This window comes from Leptonychotes weddellii, chromosome 8, assembly GCF_054177405.1.
Source record: "Leptonychotes weddellii isolate Sample4059 chromosome 8, ASM5417740v2, whole genome shotgun sequence".
Classification (NCBI taxonomy): domain Eukaryota; kingdom Metazoa; phylum Chordata; class Mammalia; order Carnivora; family Phocidae; genus Leptonychotes; species Leptonychotes weddellii.
The window spans coordinates 12,539,596-12,563,444 of record NC_138376.1 but is presented as its reverse complement, the minus strand read 5'-3'; the positions used below and the strand labels follow the sequence as shown (position 1 = coordinate 12,563,444).

The window sequence follows — 23,849 nt, the reverse complement described above, 5'->3', positions numbered from 1 at the left end:
TATAGAGGGGCTGGGGGTCTGGATGGTTTTTTCTCAGTTTGGTGCTCCATGCTCAGCTTTAGCTGCCTGTGTCGTTGTGGGAGTGGCGGTCTCCACCTTTTTACCTGTCCTAGCAGGTGGACTGCTGCTGCTCCTTCCTCATTGCCAGGCTGGTAGCGGGGGCTGGTGAGGATTGCTCGCTTGTCCTGCTCCAGCCTCAGTCTTAGACAGTTTCTGTGCTTCCTGACCATCTCTCATGGTAGCAGACCTCTCGTTTTATTAGTATGGGATTTTGGTCCCAAGACAGTTTCCTACTTACCCTGGGAGAAAGGGTTTCTTCTTCTATCCTTGCCCAAGCCGCAGTGGGGTTTACATGGGTGACACATCTGCTGCTCTTTGCCCAGCAGCTTGAAGTTTAAGGTTTTTGTTCCACATGAGAGAAGCTCTGAGGGCCTTGGGCTCTGTGCATTTTCCAGGAGCTGCACCTCCTCTCTCTGGTCTCCCACCCTGCCCTCTGGGTGAGTACCTGCTGGAGGCTCACAGGAGAGAGCCTGGGAGTGAGTGTGGACTCCCCTGGGTCTAAGGCCAGGCCAATCCAGCCCATGCTCAGCCCTTAACAGTTTGTTATAGTTTTAGATGATATTTTCTTGCTTGTTTGAATAGCTTTCATGTCTTCCTCCACATGTCCTTCCCTGCTTGGCCCCAGGTGAGCCATTTCATGCATCCCTGCATGGAGCTCAGGCTTTGGTTGCTCTGTGACCTCAAGTTCTGATAGGCTCAAGAGAAATTGTGATTTTTGTGATACCTCTAGCTTTTTTATGTTATTATGGTGGGAACAACATTCTTTTCAAGTGTCTACATCTTGAAGCAGACTCATCTAGCTTTATTTTTTAAAATAAGGAATGGATGTTGAATTTTATTAAATATCATTCACCCTTATTGAGAATGGTCATGTGAATTTCTAAGTTAGTCTTCCTGATGTGATGAATTATATCAGTAGGTCACCTGATATTAAATCCATCCCTTATTTTCTCTTACTTGAAGAATTTTTTCACTAGCAAATATTTCTTTGATAACCTATTAAGGGCTGGATACGTAGAGATGGATAATAAAGAAAGTGTCTTATAGATTTGTATTCTGATCAAAAGGTAGAGAAAAACAACATGTAAATAGATAAGTAGGGCACTTTAGATTGTGATTTAGATTAGGAAGGAAATGAACGGGGTGGGTGGGCAGTAGGGGGTAACTACTTAGGTAGGGTGGACAGGAACAGCCTAGAGTTAGGCTCTAAAGGTTGAAAATGGTCCAGTCGCTTAAAAGAGTTGAGAGTAGGGAGGGCTTTTCAGGAGCCGGCAAGTACAAATTCCCAGGGGCAGGAAGGAGACGGGCCTGGTGGAAGATCAGAAAGTTCACTCGTGTGGCTGAAACATAGTGACTACAGGGGAAATGTTATGAAGGGAGGTCAAAAAGGTAGACAGAGCCAGATGGCCATGCCATCTCTTTAGCCAAGTTACATGTTTGAATTACCCGAGGGAGGGGAAGAACGTGGAGATGAACTGAATGAGGCTTCCTGTTGCTTGCTAAGTAAAAGTCGTCGTTCCCACATCTACGCAGTAGCCTCCCGATTACAGACACTCCTCACGGGTAGTTCAGGTTTGGGTCCAGACCATCGCAGTAAAGCGAGTATCTCAGTAAAGTGAGTCAAGTGAATGTTTTGGTTTCCCAGCACGTATAAAAGCGATGTTTACGCTCTCCTGTAGTCTAGTAAGCGTGCAGTAGCATTATGCCTAAAAAAAACTTAAAGATATACTTAAAAAATACTGTATTGCTAAGAAATGCTAGCCGCCTTCTGTGCTCTCCGTGAGTGATAGTCACTGATCAAAACTCTACCGTAATACATACCACAATAACAAAACAGTTTGGAATACTGCAAGAATGACTGAAATGGGACACGGAAACGTGAAGTGCAAAACGCTGCGGGAAAAATGGCACCGATCGACTTCCTTGATGCAGGGTTGCCATAAACCTTCAGTTTGTCAAAAAAGAAAAAAAAGGCACTATCTGCGAAGTGCAGTAAAGCGAAGCCCAAGGACACAAGGTGTGCCCTGTGTGCCTCTGGTACAGTTGTTTATCTCCTATTAATGTGTTTGTTATGTCTTACATTTTCAGTCTCTCCGTGCTGACTTTTCCTTCCTGTTTATGACCACACCCAGTGCTCCCTTATCCCAAAAGAACCTTCCATGTCCTTTTCTTCTGCTGATACTGACACCCTGCCTCTCTCCTTCCCTTCACAGCTACTTCTCAGAAGGTGTTCTGTGTTTGCAGGCCCTCCCTTCCTCCCTCCCTTCCTCCTTACCCTCTTGTGAAATGGTTTTTAACCATAACAATGTCCTCCTGATCCCAGTGACCACCAAACCCCGCACCCTCCTGTTTATTGTTACTTCTCAGAATGGAAGATTTAAAAATACACTATTGGCCACATCTTCCTTCTTGGAGTCTCTAAACCCTGACTTCCCGGGCCCTTCACTGTCACATGTTTTGTTTTATCTTTCTTATTACCCCTTGTTTCCTTTCATTTCTACTTCACCCTAAAAAGAGGGATTACCCAAGGTGCTGAGTCAGACTTCTCTGTCTACCGTATATTCTCTCTGGCTTATCCTTTATGTCCTTTTACAAAAACAGCTCTCTCTGTGTACTCCCAAATCTGTGCCTCTAGCCCAGACTTCTCTCTAGGGAAAGAAAAGAATATGCATCTATATTTAATAGATCATACTTTTCGTATTGCTATGTAATCTTTGTAATTATTTTAAATGGATGTGTAATGTTATGTTAAGTGCCTCTGCTGTAATTAGCCTAACCATTTCTCTGTTGAAAATTTCTAGTCCTGGATTTGCAGCTACACTTTACAATTCTACACATGTATATTGAGTTTGAGATTTGGTGGGACAGAGAGTGAGTTGCTTTTTTTTTTTTTTTCCCTCTCACAGACTAGCTCAGGCCTCCTAGATAAAGATGGGAAACTCAGCAGAATCTTTGGCAAACCTTTCTTAGGATTTCTTGCTTTGGATCAGCTGAGAGGCCCACTGTCACTACCTGAGTTCAAGGTAGCATTTTCACCCTTGCGTGAACTCCTGAAAGGCCTTCCACATGGTCTCTGTGTCCCAGGTCTCCTTACTCTCTGCTACAACATGCTCTCTGTTGTTAGAGCACAAGTCGTCCTTGTGTCCCCAAGGCTCCGAAGACCCTGAAGTTTTTCACACTGATGTTTCTCTGAGTAAATCTGAAAAAAGAGATTCACCTTCAACCAAGGCAGGATTTTAAACATACTGTTAGGTTGTAGTTCCTAATACCTACTGTCAGCCTTAGGAATATTTTTTGCCATATTTAACTGGCAAGGCAGATGCTCTCTGGAGCCAGGAGATGTGTTTGTTTTCATTCTGTTATTCTCTAGAAGGAATCCTGGAAACCAGCTGATGGTGCTGTTCTACACTCCTTGGTGTTCTTCAAAAAATGTAGGAGCCCTGATGGTTATCAGGCTTGTGCCTTGGGAAACACAGTGCTGGTGCCTTAGCTACAGAGAACTTGGGAACTATTTCTCTAACCATTCACGTGTCCCCGGTCAAGTGGCCTTTGTGATCTTCTAGGCTGTTCCAGCCACCTACCTGATGGAGAACTGGTTTTTAACGAAGCCCATCAGATCAAGCTTCCAACAATGGCAACGCTGCCAGTTTTGGTCTGTCCCCTCAGCATGATTCATCTGTGTTAATGAATTCCTGTTTGGATATCCGAGCTGGTGAGGCCTCGGGGCTTTTGCCTGATTGTCAGCCATTTCCAGGAGCACACCGACCAGCACACGAGTTACGGCAGTTGGTTGACTCCATTTTTGAGCCTTTCCCACCCTTTTCCCACTCGGACTCTGTGTTATCACTGCGTAAGGAGAGAGGGTTGTGTGCAGCAAGCATTTCCAGGCCCAGTGTTAGTAAAACACCGGCAGCCCTGGAACCATATGGTAGCAACTGTGAAGCAGGGTCCACACTTGGGGCAGAAGGTGGGCCTGTGTGCTGGCCGGTGGAAAGTGGGCATGTCATCAAGGCACTGTCCTTCCGCTGCCTTCCACCACTTGTCCCGTGGTCTTTCTCTCAGATCCTCCAATTCTCAGCTTAGTCTACCATAATAACAAATTGCCTTTAAAGTTATTGCAAAGCACATGTGCTGCTGGTAAAAGCTTTTTTTACCCTTTCCACCCTCCGCCCCAGCTGTACTTCTGCCTTGAGGCATTCTGGTCTGTGCATCCTCTTAACTCGGTGGCCCACAGTAACTGCATACCAGACGTTGTGGCCGTAGCCACACTGATGATGGTGCTCTCTGCTGTAGATTGGGGGGGCAGGAGAAAATAACAACTGTCACTCGCCGCTGGATTGATTTGAGATTAATCACAATGAAAAAACTGCCCTGGGTGCTTCATTCTTGAAGACCCAAGGGTCTGCCGCTTCGTTCTGCTCCACGCATTGGTTCCCATAAGGAGGCTTCTATCTGTAATTCCTGGCCAGATGGCCTAGCCGTCCGCTCTGTGCGCTCCTGCCCCAAATCTTGAGAACCAAAGCGGGGAAGGCAACAGTCAGTAGTGAGGCATGCAACTTGTTTGAATTCCAGCTCTAGGACGATAGTGCGATGTTCATCTCAGATGGGCCTGGTACCCTCCCTCTCTAGACAGATCCCCCCACCATCCTTTCCCTTCACAACAACAATGACAACAAAGTCCTTAGATTTAGAGACTGATCCAACATGCAGAGTCATCCCCACCCGGGATGGAATGGGCTTCATCCCTTCAACAAGGAGAGGGAACCCTGTTAAAGGAGACCTGACAAAATCTTAGAAGAGTGACCACAACTCAGAAAAAGACTGTTAGGAACATACTCTCCACCGAAGGGAGGTCAGCAGTCAGGCTGGCTCCAGGCTTTTCCACTTTATCATCACTGCCAGATAGCAAAGGAGCATGCAGTTTTAAAAGAAAGAATCGAGGGGTGCCTGGGTGGCTCAGTCGTTAAGCGTCTGCCTTCGGCTCAGGTCATGAACCCGGGGTCCTGGGATTGAGCCCCGCATGGGGCTCCCTGCTCAGCGGGAAGCCTGCTTCTCCCTCTCCCACCCCGCCCTGCTTGTGTTCCCTCTTCGCTGTGTCTCTCTCTGTCAAATAAATAAATAAAATCTTTAAAAAAAAAAAGAATCGATGTATTTAGCACCAAGTGTTAGAACTCAACTAGAGAAACCAAGAGTAAACAACTATGCAAATAGAATGTAAATGTTATACACTTTGACAAAAGAGAGAGAGTTGGTCTTCATCTAAAATTGAAACTTGTAGTTCAGAAAATCTGTTTAAAATATGTTTTTCAAAGTCTTCAGAGGAATTTTTTAGGAATGTAGTGTCTCTATAAAGAAATATGGATTTAAGTGTAGTTTTTCCTTTATTTTCACTTCAGCTTCATTTTAAGTACAAAGTTAAATTTTACTCTTTCTGTTTAAGACATACGTAGGATCGTGTATAGAATCCCTTTAAAACTTGGTGTGGTATTTCTGGGTGTTTTGCCTGTGCGTTGAATTTTCGCATTTTCCTTTGGAGTGCCAAACGTTGCATTTTTTTTTTTTTTTTTACAAATAACTTTATCTAAAAATAAAAGCTTATTCCAAAACCTATGTAAAACATAACAAAATAAACCCATCTACCAACCAAGCCTCTGGCTACATAGGTCTTAGATGGGGTTTGGCATGGGCAGATTTTTTAGAAATCTCTTGTGTTTCTGAATGTTCTGACAGTTTGGAACTGCTCCTTCAGCAGTTTCTCTTCTCTCTTTTTATATGTGTTTTGACAGCCCGGTGGCTTTCACCTTTCTTATAACCCACCTCCATGCTTTCTCGAAACAGTGGGAGAAACCACTCACCTCAGATGACGAGTTACGATTTTTCATTTCCACGTGTTTGCTTGGCATGGCTAATAAGAGGCAGAGAGTACATCATTAGCTTCATTACATTCATCCTGAAAAGGGAAAACCAGTGGGAAACATCGTATAAATGAGTGGATCAAAGGATAAAAACGATTTGCTCAACATCATTTCTTATCAACAGACCTGATACTTTTTTCCCCCTATTTTCTTAGTTCAAATATCTTAGTCACAAGGCACCCCTCCCTTTTATTGCTCTTCTGATTCGTTAGCATGTTAGTAATGTATTTTTTCATTAAGTTAATCTGTGACAGCACATAAACTGACAATTGCAAGATGACTAGGATATTTTTTATCCTATGTAAATTTTATCTTCAGTTAATATAAAGTGGTTATTATGGTGGAGACATTTTGGTCTAATACGAATTTCAGATACATTGCAACAGCTATTTGAAAATAATCAGGAATTAGAGTATTTGACTTTTGTACAAATAAATAATACGAGCTTGAATAATTTTTGTCTGTGTGCCCAAGGATCCAGCAAATGGAAACAAATGAAATTATCGCAAGTAGTCACTACTCAAAAATAAAATAGTTGGCAGAGATTGTGGGTGGTTGATGCCATTGAAATACTGATTTACTTCCAACACAACCAGAAATGAAGGTGGTTTCATCCCTTCTGTCCCGCAATTAGCTCTAGTCACCTTCCTGCCATTAATGAAAAAGAAACCTAGCCATTGAATATTTTGCTCAGTTAAAATGGTGATTTTCTTTTTAAACTAAAGACCATTACAACATTATGACTTTTAAATTGTGTTGTTGAAGAACCACAAATAGATTTTTTTTACTTTCATAAAGTTTTTGTTCATTGGTAAAATTGCCATATTAGCAATTCTTCATGCTTCTATCAGCTAATATCTCATGATCATCTGAGGTATGTTTGTTCTAAAAATCATTATATTTCTCACAAGAATATCAATATTGCATATTTTAGAACAATACTCCTAGAAACTTGCTGAGGAGATTGCCTTAAAAGATACTAAATGTGGGGCGCCTAGGTGGCTCAGTCGTTAAGCGTCTGCCTTTGGCTCAGGTCATGATCCCAGGGTCCTGGGATCGAGCCCCACATCGGGCTCCCTGTTCCGCGGGAAGCCTCCTTCTCCCTCCCTCACTCCCCCTGCTTGTGTTCCCTTTCTCACTGTCTCTCTCTGTCAAATAAATAAAATCTTAAAAAAAAAAAAAAAAAGATACTAAACGTGAGAAGACAGTCAAATACCCAGCATTAAAAGGTTGAATTTTCTTTTGTGGGGCAGGTCTGTCAGTCTGTTGTGTAGACAGAGTCCTCAGCTGTCAGTGTGAAGGGAAGGGTAATTTAGTTTTTGAAAGATCTGGTTCTAGGACCTTGGTGAGAGAGGTGGTCAAGAGAGAACCACAACATTCCGGAAATGTACACAAAGGTCTTTGCCTGATTGTTTCAATAGATTTTGATTGCCAACATTCTTAAAATTGCCAGAACGTTCGAATGCAGTGTTATCCAAGATAAGCTCTCCTAGACTACCTTTTTCAGTGTCATAGTGCTCTTGTGATTGTAATCTTAATTTTAAAAATATGTATAATAGGGGCGCCTGGGTGGCTCAGTTGGTTAAGCGACTGCCTTCAGCTCAGGTCATGATCCTGGAGTCCCGGGATCGAGTCCCGCATCGGGCTCCCTGCTCAGCGGGGGGTCTGCTTCTCCCTCTGACCCTCTTCCCTCTCGTGGTCTCTGTCTCTCATTCTCTCTCTCTCAAATAAATAAATAAAATCTTTAAAAAATAAATAAATAAATAAATAAATAAATAAATAAAAATATGTATAATATAGTTAGTATATATACCATTTTACCAATTGGTATTTTTAATTTTTTTCTTAACAGAAATCTTAGAGGCTGGCATTAAAGCAACTTCAGAGTCACTTAAAGGTGTGAAACGAAAAAAGATTGTAGCTGAGAATCACCTGAAAAAAATACCAAAATCCCCACTGAGGAATCCTCTTCAGGCGAAACATAAACAAAATACGGAAGAGTCCTCTTTTGCTATTCTTCAGAGTGCTTCAGAGTCTCACAGGAAACAGAATCCTAGTCCTGTAAAAAACGGGAAGCAGTTTATGAAACAAAATGGAGAAACACCTGGGGTAGTTGCCGAGGCCCCTAAATCCGAAGACTTGGTCTCCCCAAAGAAGCCCTTGTTTCTGCAGCATGCATCTGAACTGCGTAGATGGGGATCGGAAGGCTCCGACCCCGCCAAGTTAGACTTCCTGGACGCAAAATGTGACTCTGGTTCTTTGTCAAGTCAAACCAGGACTGACCATAGTGAATGTACCTCCTCCACTCGTAGTCCTACTTCTTCCTCTTATACAAACACCGCATTCGATGTCTTACTGAAAGCAATGGAGCCAGAACTGAGCACCTTGTCACAAAAGGGCTCATCTTGTGCAGTTAAGATAGAAAAACTGAGACCAAATAAAATTGTACGGCCCCCTTCTCAGTTACACAGCAGCTCAGTGGAGGCCCCAGATCAGACTCCGCAAGAATTTGTTTCTGAGCCGCGGCCTTCTCCTTGTACCTCATTTGCCGTGCACGTATCTGTTGCTCAGAAGAACGGGCAGATTCAGCCAGTTTCTCATTCACATAATCAGCACGAACACTTTGTTTCCGCACCTGCCCAACAAAATCAGCAGCCTCCAGCGTGTTCAGGTTTCACGAGGTCACTGGCGAATCTGCAAATTCAAGAGAATGCCAAACTTGAACAAGTTTATCATATAGCAGTGACATCATCTGTGAGTCTGACTTCACCTTCCAGTAGAACTCAGGTTACTCCTCAAAACCAGCAAATGGATTCTGCTTCACCGATGTCAGTAAGTCCAGCCCATCCTACACAGTCAGCCCCCCCACCAATTTACAGTTCAACTCCTGTCGCCTCTGTTGTTAACCACAGCGTGGAGCAAATGTGCAATCTTCTTTTGAAAGATCAGAAGCCCAAAAAACAAGGAAAATATATTTGTGAGTATTGCAATAGAGCTTGTGCAAAGCCCAGCGTGCTTTTAAAGCACATCCGTTCCCATACTGGCGAGCGGCCCTATCCCTGTGTGACCTGTGGATTTTCATTTAAGACTAAAAGCAATCTGTACAAGCACAAAAAATCCCATGCACATACTATCAAACTGGGTCTTGTCTTGCAACCAGATGCTGGTGGTTTGTTCTTGTCACAGGAGTCCCCCAAAGCACTTAGTATCCATTCAGATGTAGAAGACAGTGGGGAGAGCGACGAGGAGGGGGCTGCTGATGAAAGACAGAACGACCCAGCCTCCATGGACCTGCAGCCTGTGCAAATAATGAAAATGATATCAAATTCTGAAGCTTTACCAAAATCAAGTTCCATTCCCAGCAATCCAGACCACGCAGCAGGTGACTTTTCACTACAGGACAAAGCTTCAGAATCCCAAGCTGTGACGGAGTTACCAAAAGTCGTGGTCCACCCTGTCAGCGTGTCCCCTATAAGAGTTGACAGCCCAAAGCTTACGGACCCCAAGCCTGAACTGTCTAGTGCACAGAAGCAGAAGGACCTTCAGGGAACCAGTGTCCTGTCCCACTCAGCCTGGGCATCCTCCCTAGAGACTGATGAGAAGTCCCGTCAGAAAGGGGATCTGAGTCAGCCTGAAGGAAAACAAGAACCACACATAGGAACGGTACATGCCCAACTACAAAGGCAGCAGGCTACCGACTGCTCCCAAGAGCAACAAGGAAAACTTCTGAGTCCTCGAAGTTTAGGAAGTACAGATTCTGGTTACTTTTCACGTTCTGAAAGTGCCGACCAGACGGTGAGTCCGCCGGCTCCCTCTACCAGAACGTTACCCACCATGGAACAAGACTCAAATAAGAATAGCGGGCTCTCTGCACGTATCAGTACACCAGCATCCTCGACCCTGTCAACAAGTGAGAAAGCATTGCTTCTACCGGGTCAGATGCGCCCACCCTTGGCAACAAAAACACTTGAAGAACGGATATCAAAGCTTATCTCCGACAATGAAGCCTTGGTAGATGATAAGCAACTGGATAGTGTTAAGCCACGGAGAACCTCTCTCTCACGACGGGGAAGTATTGATTCCCCCAAGTCATACATTTTTAAAGATTCTTTTCAGTTTGATTTGAAACCAATGGGACGGAGAACAAGCTCAAGCTCTGATATACCAAAGTCCCCTTTCACCCCTACTGAGAAGTCAAAGCAAGTGTTTCTTCTGTCTGTACCTTCCCTTGACTGTTTGCCTATTACAAGAAGTAATTCTATGCCTACCACAGGTTATTCAGCAGTACCTGCGAGCATAATACCTCCCCCTCACCCACTGAGAGGGAGTCAGTCATTTGATGACAAAATTGGCGCTTTCTATGATGATGTCTTTGTGTCGGGACCTAACACTTCTGTGCCCCCCAGTGTGCATCCCCGGACCCTCGTCAGACAGTCAGCAGTCGAAGACTCTTCAGCAAATGAAAATCACCTTCTCGGTCCTGGACAGTCCTTGGATGAGAGCTATCAAGGATGCGGTGCCCCTAGTGACTCCGTATCAGCAAGGAGCAAGTCCTCGGCACCAGGCTCGCATTTAGAGAAGAAGAAGTCCCATCAAGGGCGAGGGACGATGTTTGAGTGTGAAACCTGTAGAAACAGATATAGAAAACTGGAGAATTTTGAAAACCATAAGAAATTTTACTGTTCGGAGTTGCACGGACCAAAAACAAAGGTAGCTGTGAGAGAACCTGAACACAGCCCCGTGCCTAATAGCACACAGCCTCAGATTCTGCACTACAGAGTTGCTGGTTCCACAGGAGTGTGGGAACAGACGCCCCAGATTAGAAAAAGGAGGAAAATGAAAAGTGTTGGAGATGATGATGAACTTCAGCAAAATGAAAGGGGGGCTTCTCCAAAAAGCTCCGAAGGCCTTCAGTTTCAGAATTCTCTGGGCCCCACTTCCACTCTGTCTAAGCATAATATTGCAATAACAAGTGACCAGCAGCATAGAAATATACAGTTGCAAACCCCCCAAATCCAACTGGTTGCCAGAGGCCCCGACCAGACCATGGATCCAAAGCCATCCGCCATCACGGAGCCACACCTAAGTTCAGCTGCCCAGGACAAGACAGAGTTGAAGAGGCATGGAACTGGAATCTCAGTCATTCAGCATACAAACTCACTGAGCAGACCCAACTCATTCGACAAGCTTGAGTCTTTTGAAAGAGGTTCCCCAGTTTCCTTCCAGGAGCTGAATAGAACAATGAAGCCCGGGCCTCTGAAAGTAATAGGAATTTCCCTAGAGGAAGGCCACCCTCCTCAGAATACATCTCACCCTCACCAGCCTGTGCTATCATCAGACGCTCTGAGAGGAGAACTTCAGGACAGTTTGAGAAAGAGTTCAAATGAACGACATGTGTTAGGACAGCCCTCCCGACTAGTCCGGCAGCACAACATCCAAGTCCCAGAGATTCTGGTCACAGAAGAGCCAGATCGGGACCTTGAAGCCCAAGGCTACGATCAGGAAAAATCAGAGAAGTTCAGCTGGCCTCAGCGTAGTGAAACCTTGTCAAAGTTGCCAACAGAGAAACTGCCACCCAAAAAGAAGAGGCTCCGTCTTGCCGAGATGGAACATTCTTCAACAGAATCAAGTTTTGACTCCACTCTGTCCAGGAGTCTAAGTAGGGAGAGTAGTTTATCTCACACTTCCAGTTTCTCAGCTTCATTAGATGTAGAGGATATTTCTAAAACTGAGGCTTCCCCCAAAATCGATTTTCTAAACAGAGCAGAGTTCCTCATGATTCCAGCTGGCGCGAATACCCTTAATGTTCCTGGAACTCACCGGGAAATGAGGCGTGCTGCCTCAGAACAGATTAGCTGCATGCAAACATCCATGGAGGTCTCTGATTTCAGAAGTAAATCATTCGACTGTGGAAGCATAACTCCACCTCAGACAACACCACCTGTTGAATTGCAGCCCCTGACGTCCCCTTCTGGCATGGGGGTCACTGGGCACGTGCCTCTCTTAGAAAGAAGGAGAGGTCCACTGATGCGGCAGATATCTTTAAACATAGCTCCAGACAGTCATGTGTCTCCTGTGAACCCACCCTCTTTCCAAACAATTGCTCTTCCCGGTGTGAACGCTGCACCCTTTCAGGGCCCTCAGCTCACTAATGCATCTTTAGCCGAGTTTCCTGCAAACACTTTGCACTCCCAGGCTCAAGTTAAGGATCAGCGAACAGAAACTTCCAGTTCCACCTCTACTAACATCTTTCCTGTTCACCAGCTTTTTGGTATCAATTTGTTAAATCACATCCACGCCCCCCTTAGCCACCAAAACACACAGATGTCTCTACAAGTGTCTACACAGAGTGTCAAACCAGATGCAAGTCCCAGTTTATGTGTATCTTCTAAAAGTAAAGATTGCTTCGCCCCGAAGTACCAACTTCATTGTCAGGTTTTCACTTCAAGCCAGTCTTGCTCTTCCAGTCCTGTACTTTCTTTGCCAAAGCAAGTTCTTTCAGATCCAGTTGGAGTTGACCATCGTGGGACTTCATTAGCATTACCAACCAAATTAATGGATGCCATGCCTAATTCATGTGTCCCGCCCCCACTGAAGCTCGGGCCCCTCGGTGGTCAGGCGCAGAAGGTGCCAACATCGTTTGCGTTGCCCGTGCATTTGCAGAGTAACGTTCCAGCATACTGTTTTGCCACTGTCACACCTCTGCCACAGATCCTGGTGACCCAAGATCTCTCCAACCAGCCAATTTGCCAGGCTAATCGTAGCATGGTGCCAATCAGCGAAGAACAAAATTCCATGCCAAAATTGCAAAAAGATCACCAGAATGCTTTGCCAAACCCAGCGAAGGAACTCATTTGTGAAAATGCTTTTTCAGAGATGGGCCAGAATTTTTCTCCATCAGATTCCCTGTCCATAACCCAGAAAACGTCTATGGGTAGACTTTCCCCCCAGCAAGAATCTTCAGCTTCAAGTAAAAGGATGCTTTCCCCAGCAAATAGTTTAGACATTGCCATGGAAAAGCACCAGAAGCGAGCTAAAGATGAGAATGGGGCTGTTTGTATGACAGAGATTAGACCCTTTGAGCCATTGAGTCCAAGACCTAGTGAAGGTAATAAACAGAAGAAACCCGTTTTAGTGAGGCAGGTTTGTACTACAGAGCCTCTTGAGGGTGTGCTATTGGAACAGGATATTTTTTCTCCACCTGAAATGAGTAGTGAGGCTGTTAATTTGACAGATGTTTTACCAGCTGATAAGTTGTCATCTGAACACTCTAAGTCTTTAGCTACAGAACCTAGAAGTGAACTACAAGAATTTGAAAAGATCAAGTCATCCACATCGCTCACTCTTACAGTGAGAAATTCACCTGTCCCTGCAGAAAACATTCACATTTCCCCTTTGGAACGTGCAGACAATAGCCAAGAAAGGAAGTCTCCAGGGTTTAAAACTCAAGGTGACAAAGAAAGCATCCCAGAGCGAAGTCAAGCTACGACCAGCACACTTTTAGTGTCTGACTCGGGAGAGACACAGCAGCTGCCTTTCCCCAGCCTGAAGACCTCAACCAGCTTTACGTGGTGTTACCTACTGAGGCAAAGGGCATTGCATTTGCCTCAGAATGACCAGAAAACTTCAGCCTACACTGATTGGACAGTTAGTGCCAGTAACCCAAACCCACTTGGTTTGCCTACAAAAGTTGCTCTTTCTCTCCTTAACTCAAAACAGAAGACTGGAAAATCACTATATTGTCAAGCAATAACTACCCATTCCAAGTCAGATTTATTGGTCTATTCGAGCAAGTGGAAAAGCAACTTAAGCAAGGTACTTGACATATCATTTATCTTCAGAAATAGTTTGTGCAATGTCTTGATGCCTTTAAATGTTTTAATTGGACGTTGTATCTTATATCTTAATTTTGAATGACAAATTGTGCTCTGTAAGTATAAAGTTATCTGAAAGAAAGGATGATAAGTTTACCCTGGAAGTTACGCTGATAAGGGTCACATGGAATCCTTTGGTGATTTTATCTTGAAACATTTTGAAAATAACTTGCCCTGAGCTGAATATTTAAGTCCTTACGTAATGGTGCAGAGAATCACGGTTTTACTTTCATCTTTCTCTTATACTGAGAGGAGATTATGTTTATGCTTTGTCCCTGCTAAGTGCAGGGGAACAGAGGTGTGACTTATCAAAGTGTTCTATTTCGTCTTGAAATATAAGCAGAGAGCCATTCATACTTGTCCTCCGTGCACCTGACTCTCCCCTCACCATGCCAGTCTCAACTCCCGCCCAGTGTTGGAATCATCTTATTACTAGAGAGAAGAGTCACAGGATAGCTGACTCAAGACACTGGATAATTAAGTTGATTTGGTCAAGACGTAGAGTAAGGTCATAAAACTATAACTTTGGGTTCTTTGTGGAATCCATTTTAGTAGAGTTGCTGGCTTTATAAAATGGGAAAAATAATTGAAGTGAGAATAAATAGATAAAGGGATCATGTTAGACTCTGGCCAATCAGAATTAGAGATTAAGTCCTTGACCTCCACAGATTCACAAGCATATAATACAGGTTCCTAGACATATATATGCTTATCAGTAAGGAAATACTTCAGTATCACAGTTATAATGGAGGTATATGCAGTTTTAAGAAGGAAGTCTCTTAACTTTGCCAGTAGGTTGAGGAGGTATGGATACAGGGAAGATATTCCAAAAGTGGAGATACTTTAGCTGAGTCTTTAAAAAAAAAAAAAAAGAAAAAGTAGGAATTTTTTTTTTCAGGTAAACAAGAATGAGAAATTTTAATAGTTTGCTGAAATGATATGGAAGTGAGAAAGAACTTGGTTTGTTTTAAAGAACCCCGAGGAGTCTGCCATGGCTAGAAGGTGTAAGTTTGAAACACTGATGTGCCTTCAAGTTGGAAATATAGGGAAAAACCAAAGAATTTGCATGGTGGTAGAGAGAGATTGATCCTTTTTCAGCGAAGGAGGGTGCATCCAAACCATTCAGAATTTAATTTTTAAATGCCCAGACTTTACTCTAAACCAACTAAATCATAATCTTGAAAGATGAGACCTCATCAGGTCAGAATTTAAACAGAGCTTCATGAATGTTCCTGTGCCTATAGAAAAGTGACTGTCCTTCAGTACCAAGTGCCTTGGTAGAAATGCCTCTGGAAATTTGGAGCTAGGCAAGGACTCCCGGTGGAAGGTGTCGGAATTCCTTGGTGCTTTGGTGTAATTCATGAGCTTGCTCAGAGAGGAAGGAAGGAATAAAGGGCTCAGGATGGATTTGGGGATCACTACTACTTAAAGGGTTGAATGGATAAAGAAAGCCCACCCAGGAAACTGAAAGAGGTTGTTCATAGAGGAAAGAGGAGGACTAGGAGAAAGTGGGATCACATAGATAAAGGACGAAATTTCAAGGGAAGTTACTCAGATGGAAAGGTCAAATGAAGGTCACATAAAAATGAAGAAGAACATGGTTCCTGAACTGAGTGGTTCTAATATCTAGTGACTTGGGTCGTATGGGCAGGTGGTTGTGGAGGACTGGGTGCTGGTGTTAACTCGCAACCCAGATGGTAATGTAAATGGACAGGAAGGGACAGGTGTTTCTAAGAGAAACAAGGTATCAACAATATAAATAGCACAGGTGGTCAAGCGTATAAAGACTAAGGAAGGGATAAGGATTTTGGGGTGTTTAGCTCATTGGTAACTGGTGACTAGAAGCCCGATTTGATAGTAAGAAAGTGAGCAAAAGGTAAATGGGAATTAGGCGTTGAAAAGAAGGTGAAAAGTAGAATTGGCGTTGGCGGTATAAAGTCAAGGAAAGGTATGTGTATGCATTCCAGATTGTGGGGAAACCCGATGTGTTTGCCAGGAAAAGAAGAGCCCGATGCATTTGTTTGCCGCTCAGGGTCCATGTCATTACCTCCTCGCACTACCTTTCTTTCAAAGCCAGCAGCTTTGCTTTATTTAGTCCTGGCCTTGAGAGGACAGGGGCTCCCCGGGGTGCTCTTGCTGAGGTTGTGCGGGCCCTCCGTCCATGGTGCAGGCTCTCTCATTGCTTGCTGGTAACAAGTCAGATCAGTACAGAGCTGTCTGCTTGAGGATGTGGTTTGTAAAGAGGGCCCTTGATCAGAAGAGTTGTGCCTCAGGTTGGATTTGGCCAGAGGATGGGAGTTTGAGCCTTGGCTGTTAAGCTTGACCTTGGACAAGCGACTTCACCCTGAGAGTGGCTTTCCTCACTGGGTCTAACCCCTGTGCTGCCCGCCTCACAGGATGTGTGAGAATGGCAGGGGCTTAGAAGGGGGACGCTGTGGAATCCTAAGGTGCTGTCGCTATAAACTTTCCACAGGAAATGCACATACTGTTTATCATTTTGATGTCTGTTACCTTTTCCTAGAGACGTAATTATTATCAGGCCACAGCCTGACTTCTGACTGACCTGCATGTCTCTCACAGTTATCAGCACTCGGGAACTTTTGAGAAGATACAGAGAGGAAACATAATTATGGCTTAAAATGATAGGAGAAGGGGAGATTCTTGGGAAATGGGGCTTCTGCTTGACAGAATGCAGTTACAGTGCATTCCAGGGAAGGGGGTGTAGTCCTGTTTCTCAGGAGTATGAGACAGTGTTATACCAAAAAGGGGACTGGGCTCCTTCCCATCTCCAAAGAATAAAGCTCTTTAAGAAATAAAGTGTAGTGTGAGCGGTTGGTCAGTGGATTGTGGTGGGATTTTAAAACAGCATACGATTCGTCAGGTTGCTGTGGGCAAACAGAGAGACTAAAGCTGAGGGAGGGGAGAGAGCAAATGACCTGTAAACATGTTATTTCCTCGAAATGCATTCCATTAAGTTAACTACATGTACGGTTCTCTGCCATGTTTTAATTTCCAAGTGAAACATTAGCATGTTTGTGTTTTCAGTTTTATTAAATTAGTTTCTCTTTTTTTTTTTTCCCTTTCAGAGAGCATTAGGTAATCAAAAGTCCACAGTAGTTGAATTCAGCAATAAAGATGCCTCTGAAATTAACAGTGAGCAAGATAAAGAAAATTCCTTAATCAAAAGTGAACCAAGAAGAATTAAAATATTTGATGGAGGGCAAGTACAAATTTTACTTTTTAAATGTACATTTAAACATACTTTTTAAATGTACATTTGCTTTCATGTGAATGAAGACTTACCAGTGCCAATTTTATATAAATGTTGCAAGGTTTCTCAGCTTATTAACAGAATCTTCATGGCAAAATATATGTTAGATTGTCATATTAAATAATTCCATTTGATCAAGAAAATATTTAGGAAACATTGTAGGTCCTAGGAGGCAGCTAAGAACTGTTTTCAGAGTAAACTCTGGGTTTCACGTAGATTTACAATAAGGAGTGCCTCAGGAAATCTGTTGTCAGACGAATTCACTGCCTATTTGATGCCTTTGTGTATTTGGTAATGAGAAAAACACATTGTAAAAGCTGATTGTAGTTCTGGCAAAGCCAGGAAATATTTCAGTACTTAGAGTTGTTGTCACTGAATTTAATAATAAAGAAAACTTTTGCATCAGTGGTTTAGAAGGAGGGAGTGCTATGCTAAAATTAAACTTAGTATCGAATAAGGTTGCTTGATTAGAATTAGCTATTAGCATATTAAGTGTTGATGCGAAAACCTGGACTATTCTGTTACTTATATGTGCATAAAATTTGTATTGATTGAGTATAAAAATTGTGACTTGCTTTATTTTGTAAGTTGAATTCTAATCATCAATATTTTCTCAAAGACATAGTATCCAATCTCCCTATTTATTTTTTTTCTTTAAATTAGATACAAATCAAATGAAGAGTATGTATATGTCCGAGGCAGGGGAAGAGGAAAGTACATATGTGAAGAATGTGGAATACGTTGTAAGAAACCTAGTATGTTAAAGAAACACATACGGACCCATACAGATGTCCGCCCCTACCACTGCACTTACTGTAACTTCTCCTTTAAGACGAAAGGTATGAGATGACATTACTTCATGGTCCTTTTTATACGCATTGAGCCCCAACTTTACATACTCTTTGACCAAGGATGCAGCAGCTTGAATTGACTAATATAAATACATCTTGTCAACATGGTAGTCTTACTTCTTTATCTGTCTCTAGACCTCTGAGGGAAAAAAAGTTTTCTTAATTATACACTTTTACAATATATATAATAAATATGACATTTTAAAAGGAGAAACTGCCCTTTTTTATTTTACTCCCCAAGTTAGAGTTGCATAACATGATGACTAATACATTTCAAAAATACTGTGGGGCCGAAGAAGAGAAATAAATTTTCATGATTACAAGTAAACCGAAAAAGATTGAAGAAAATTTTTAAATAATAACTATAGTAAACTTATAATGATTGTGTTCATGTTTTATTATCTAATTTTAGGCATGAATAGCCATTTCTCTTTTTTCCATGATGCTTTTTGTTCTTCACCCAAATTCTATTGAATTTCAGCTTCACAAAATTTCTGTTGTACTATTTAAAGTGCACGTAACTCCGAACTAGTCATTAAAGTTATATTTAGTACTCTTTGTACTCTTTATATGTTTTTATTTAAATTGTAAGTCTTTATTATTGTTAAGGTAATTTTGCCCTCTTCAGATTCCCTGCTACATATAATGAGTACACTACTTATAAAATAATGCTCACTTTCTCCATTAGGCTCCTTGCTCGTGATCATTATATAAAAATATGTTACTTGAGACTTTAATTTCCCATACCACCCTTTAAAAACTAAATCTCTCTAAAACAAATCAATGTAATCATAAAATTACCTGCCTGAAAGTGCAACATCTGTAAAAAAAATATTTAATTATATTTTTTTTTTTACAGAAACTTACTTTTATCCCTTTTGAGTGAACATCCACCTTTTTTCTGATTATATAGGCTGTTTTCAGGGTTTTTGTTTTAAAGATTGATCAGCTCTTTAGCAAAATTTATTTCATCTTTTGGCTAGTATTTATTGATATTTAAAGAGAGTTATAGTAAGTAGCAGCTAAACAGCTTCAAATTCACTCTCTTTACAAGCCAGTAGTCCCCTAAGCCAGAATGATAGAAATAACAGCAACGGGACTGTTCTTCGGCTAGCTTTGAATGTTACTGAAGAGTTTCAAGACATCATGAGTAATTGGGAGGTTCACGGTCTATAGCCCTTTCATTGGGATGTGGATTCTCCTCCTGGAAATGGAGAGTGGGTTTCAGGATGCTCCTCCTGGCCGTGTGTGCAGGCGGTGATAAGAGAAAGTGCTTTGATCTCTTAACCCAATATATTGCGCTTTCACTGGTTTTGATCCTGTGATTAAGAAGCATCAGTTACTTTCCAATATGAGACCAGGAGACCGGAAAGAGGCCAGTGTTACTAATAAAAGATTACCAAGTACAGAACAGTGTTGCTAAATAGAAGAGGCTTAAGGTATAATGTGAAATGGGTATTTCTCAACAGAAGGAGGAAGAGGAATCAGGATATTCAAAAAAATTATATTCATAAAATAAGGGCCATAGAGGGAGGAACACTTAGGTGTGGAAAACCAAATGACACTGCAGAGACTTTTTGGCAAAGAAAAATACTCTGAATCACCAAATAGTAATCTTAGTGAAATAACTCAACACGGCATCACGTCACGTTTTAGATAAATGTTTCTTAAAAGGCTGACAGAGCATAACGACCCCTGAAGAGTGAGCGTGCAGTCTTCTCAGTGTTCACGTCCTCCGCCCCTCTGATATGCTGCTTATCTGAATTTACATTAAATGTTTTGTTTTGTCAGCTAATTCTTTGGAATTATGCAATAAATACGCATTTGAAGAAAGCTACCCTCGCTAAGGAGACTGGTGAAGAAAATGCTAGAAATTCAGTCTTTTCCTCTCCCCAGCATGACAGTTCTTTATTTTACCGGTCAGCTTCCTTGTAGAAGGCTGCCTTCTGTGACTATCTGTAAGACAGATTCCATAGTATCTTCTAAAGGTAGCTAACTAATAAGAGACTTGTTTTTAGATGAGGCTGTAGATGTTGCCCTACTGGATTTACTTGGTTGTCCTAGCCAGTGCAACTCTCCTTCTCATCGGCTGTGTCTGGTGGTAACAGAAATAGTGATGTAATGACAGTGCTACATAAATACGGGTATGCAGAGAGAGCGAAATGCTGCCCAGTGAATGCTCTGCAGTGCGAGAAAGTGATGCTTCCCATGGTAATGCCTATAAATCTCTACTTTGTCATTTGTCCTCTTAATTTATTTTATGAGCACATTCTCAAAAGAATTTTAATTGATTTGTTTTCATTTTTTAAATGTCAGTCAGCAGAAACTGTACAGTGAGCTCGCATCTCTGCAGGATTTACTATCATTTATGTTACAGAAAAGCTAGACACTCTGTATGTTGCCATCAGAACCCAAAACAAAACCTCACATGCCTTCCAGAAGATTTAGATTAATGTTTTATTAAATCTGTTAAAAATTTTACTTATTAAGTTAATGCCCAAAGTTCATGGCATTGCTAGGGGATATTTCCATCTTAATATGTATATTTTGCATGTTAAAATGCAGATTGTTTATTTTAACTTATTTAAGAAGTAGGCTAATAAGTAATAGCTCAAGTTATGAGAAAATGTGCTTATTAAAAGCTATATTCCCAAATTTGCCTGATTACAATTATCCATTAACTTCTATAAGAAGCAAATAATGTTCTCTAGCTGTCCAGTTAGGGAACAAAAGCACTTTAAAAGAGACTATTAGTGGAACTCATAATTTGGTTTGTAATAGTTATTATATTAGAAAGTGCTTTGACTTGTAAGTGGACATTTCAGCCATATTCAGATGGCCAAGCCATTTTTGTTTACAACTTTTTAATGTGAAAATTTTGAAGCATATAGAAAAGTAGAGATCTGTATAATGAATGCCAATATACCAGCCACCTTTTACTAATCATTAACATTTTGCCATATTTGCTTCATGGTTGTTTTTTTTTTTTTTAAGTGTATTTAAAGTAAGTATCTGACACGGCCAAGCCATGTAAGCCAGGTGTCACCTCTAGAATTACAGAAGTCAGAGTTTGATGGGCCTAGACATTATCTGGTCCAGGCACCCTCTCACACTTGAGCCCCCCTGAAGCACAAAGCTCTGGGTTGCTCTGCATACTGACTAGTGGAAGAGTTGGCTTGAACAAGTGTGACCAGGTCCGCAGACTTAGGCCATTTGCAGTGGTCCTGAGGTTCTGTAAATAGAGCCGTGTCCCCGGCCCTTCAGTCACTGCCAGCCCAGAGCTGAGAGCAATGATTCAGACATTCTTAACTCTTCTAGATGCTTATTCTCAAATACTAGTTTGCCCCTGCTCACCAAACTAGGTCTTTAGATTTTGTTTGTTTTCTCAAAAGAGATGCTTTTCCCTTGTTGGCAGTTTTATATGTGTATGTGGCATTATCCACTCAAGCGGCTTGGTATCCTTAGAAGAATCTGAGCTCTCCCCCTGCATTCATAATCACTTGGGACAAATGTGCCCAGTGGTTCCCAGTTAACCTGATAATACTTAGCTGCCAAAGGAAATACCTCTTTAGAGATACTATTATGAGACTTCTAGTCAATATGGTGAAGGGAAATTAATGTGGGAAATTCTTTCTCAGGTTCCAGTGAACAGAAATTCTGTTTATGACATAACAACCAAATGTAGTTTTTAACAGATAGTCAAGCTTGAAATTTAAAAAGGCAAATTCCCAGGTAACAGAAATAAAAAAGAAACTCAGTGCTAGCATAATAGTGAATAGACACTTAAAAAATAATAATGACCAAACAAACAAATAAATAAAACTTAAAATTAAAAAAAAAAAATCATGGGGACATCAAAGCCAGATATATTCCTCCAGCCCTGGGGTTTTAATGTCAATCCTGGAATGGAGTCCGGGGCTTCTGACATAAGCCTGGCCCTCCTGCCCAGTGACTTTGGACCATGTGGGGAAAAGGTACCTGCTAAAAAAGCAAAACCCCAGACCTCTGCCATAAAGAAATAGATAGATAGATAGATAGATAGATAGATAGATAGTCTAGAATTAGTGGTCTGAAACCTTAACTCCCAAGTAGAAGCAATTGGAAAACTGACCCCAGAGATGTTTCTACAATCCAGGGTCCTTAAGACTCCATGGGAAACAGTCTGGCTGAAGATAAACTTAAAAACTACAAAGCATGCAAGGAAACAAGGTACCATGGGGGAGATCCAGCAGACGCAATGTGGGAGGATTCAGACTCCAGGAACCATAGATCTTAGTGCAATCCCAGAAGGACTTTAAACTAAATGTAAACTGTTCTCAGAAATAAATGAGGATGAGAGAATAGAAACCAAAGGCAAAAGTAGACATGATCCAAGTAGAGGAGGCAGATTTGAAAAAGAGAAGTTATTAGTAATAAATAGCAAGGTTATTACAACATATAGATACCAATAGTTTCGTTTGTCCGAGTTTTAGTCTTGGAATTGTATAACCACAGTCTGTGCTTTCACTTGAAATAGGAATGGAATTTGCCAGTGTTGACAAATGCAAGAACAAAATAATACTATGTAAGCTTAGTAAACATTCTTTTCCCTTAAGGAAATCTGACAAAACACATGAAGTCCAAGACACATAGCAAGAAATGTGTGGATTTAGGCGTCTCAGTAGGTTTAATAGATGAACAAGATACAGAAGAATCAGGTAAGGCTTTATTCCATATTTTTCATAAATGCTATTTACAATGTGCTATTTTTTTGCATCCATACGCTTCTTTTCATTCTCACTAATACTTCCTAGTTCTTACTGTCATTGCTGCTTATTTACATGATGCAATAGCCTCCTAATCAGTTTTCCCATCTTTAATTTGTCTTCCTTCCCATCCATCCATCCCCACAGATGTTCCTCTTCCTGAAGCATGTGTCTGGTCATATTACTGCTCTGCTGCAAGTCTTTCATTTAGCCTCCCAAATAAATTATGAGCTGCTTGACCTCACATCTTCAAAGTCCATTATAATCTGGTGTCCACCTGCTTCCTCACCCTTATTTCTCATTTCTTTCTTTCACCTATCCTAAGGCTTAAATTTCCTGCTTACATGACGTTTATCTGGCTCTCTACCTCTCCAACCCTCCCTTAAACCGCCCCTCCCCCCCCCCTCGCCGCCGCCTTCAATCCCCATGCAGACGTGGCTCCCTGTGTGCACTGGGCAAAATCTTCCTCTCCTTCAAGGTCTAGCTCAAATCCACTGCTGCCATGAGGCCTTCTCTGATTTTCCCTTCCCACACTGGGGGAAGCCACTTTTCCCTTCTCTCAGCTTCTGTAGTGTTTTATATTTTAGCGTTTGCTCTCTGAAAGCATTGAATCTTTCTGCCTTATTTTTGGATTATCTACAACTGCTTACCTTACCTCCTCACTGAGACTGTTAAGCATCTCCTGAGCAGAATTGATGAAGGAGTGATGCTTCCTTCACCCGCAGCCCATGGTGCCCTGCCTCGCACGGAGCAGCTGCTCTGGAAATGTTTGTGGAATAAAACATTCCTTTGCATCCCCAAAATGTTTGTTATTTTGAAAGAGTTAACTGGTTGTTTTCTTAACAGTGTTCGCTCAACAAATATAAGTGTTTATCTCTAACCAATTTTGAGGGAAAATAAACCTGTTCACCTGTTCTGACTCATTAGAGAGTAGAATTATTCTTTCGTAAGACTTTTTTTATAAGCCAAGAATTTATCAACCAAGAGATCTAAGTTTTCTTTAAAAAATTGTCTTTTTTTGAAATATGCCCCAAATTAGACCTTTATTTGCTTGCTATGTTTTAGTTAATATGCATTAGTTTGATATCTAGAAAATTTCCAAAGAGAAAATGGTGAGGAAATATAGGTAAAAT

The 23,849-nt window shown here is 41.8% G+C and overlaps 1 protein-coding gene across 6 annotated transcripts in view; it reads left to right on the top strand.

The window, feature by feature from the left end:
- HIVEP1 (HIVEP zinc finger 1) overlaps positions 1-23,849 on the top strand; it is a 141,385-nt gene that overhangs the window by 95,786 nt on the left and 21,750 nt on the right. For 5 of the 6 annotated variants that reach the window (XM_081827662.1, XM_081827663.1, XM_031027243.2 and 2 more), the window contains exons 4-7: positions 7,828-13,790; positions 16,936-17,069; positions 17,784-17,959; positions 22,567-22,668. In XM_081827662.1, the coding sequence (XP_081683788.1) occupies positions 7,828-13,790; positions 16,936-17,069; positions 17,784-17,959; positions 22,567-22,668 (6,375 nt within the window). Of the gene's footprint in view, positions 1-7,825; positions 13,791-16,935; positions 17,070-17,783; positions 17,960-22,566; positions 22,669-23,849 lie in introns of all 6 variants that reach the window. The other variant, XM_081827664.1, reaches the window with a different exon arrangement.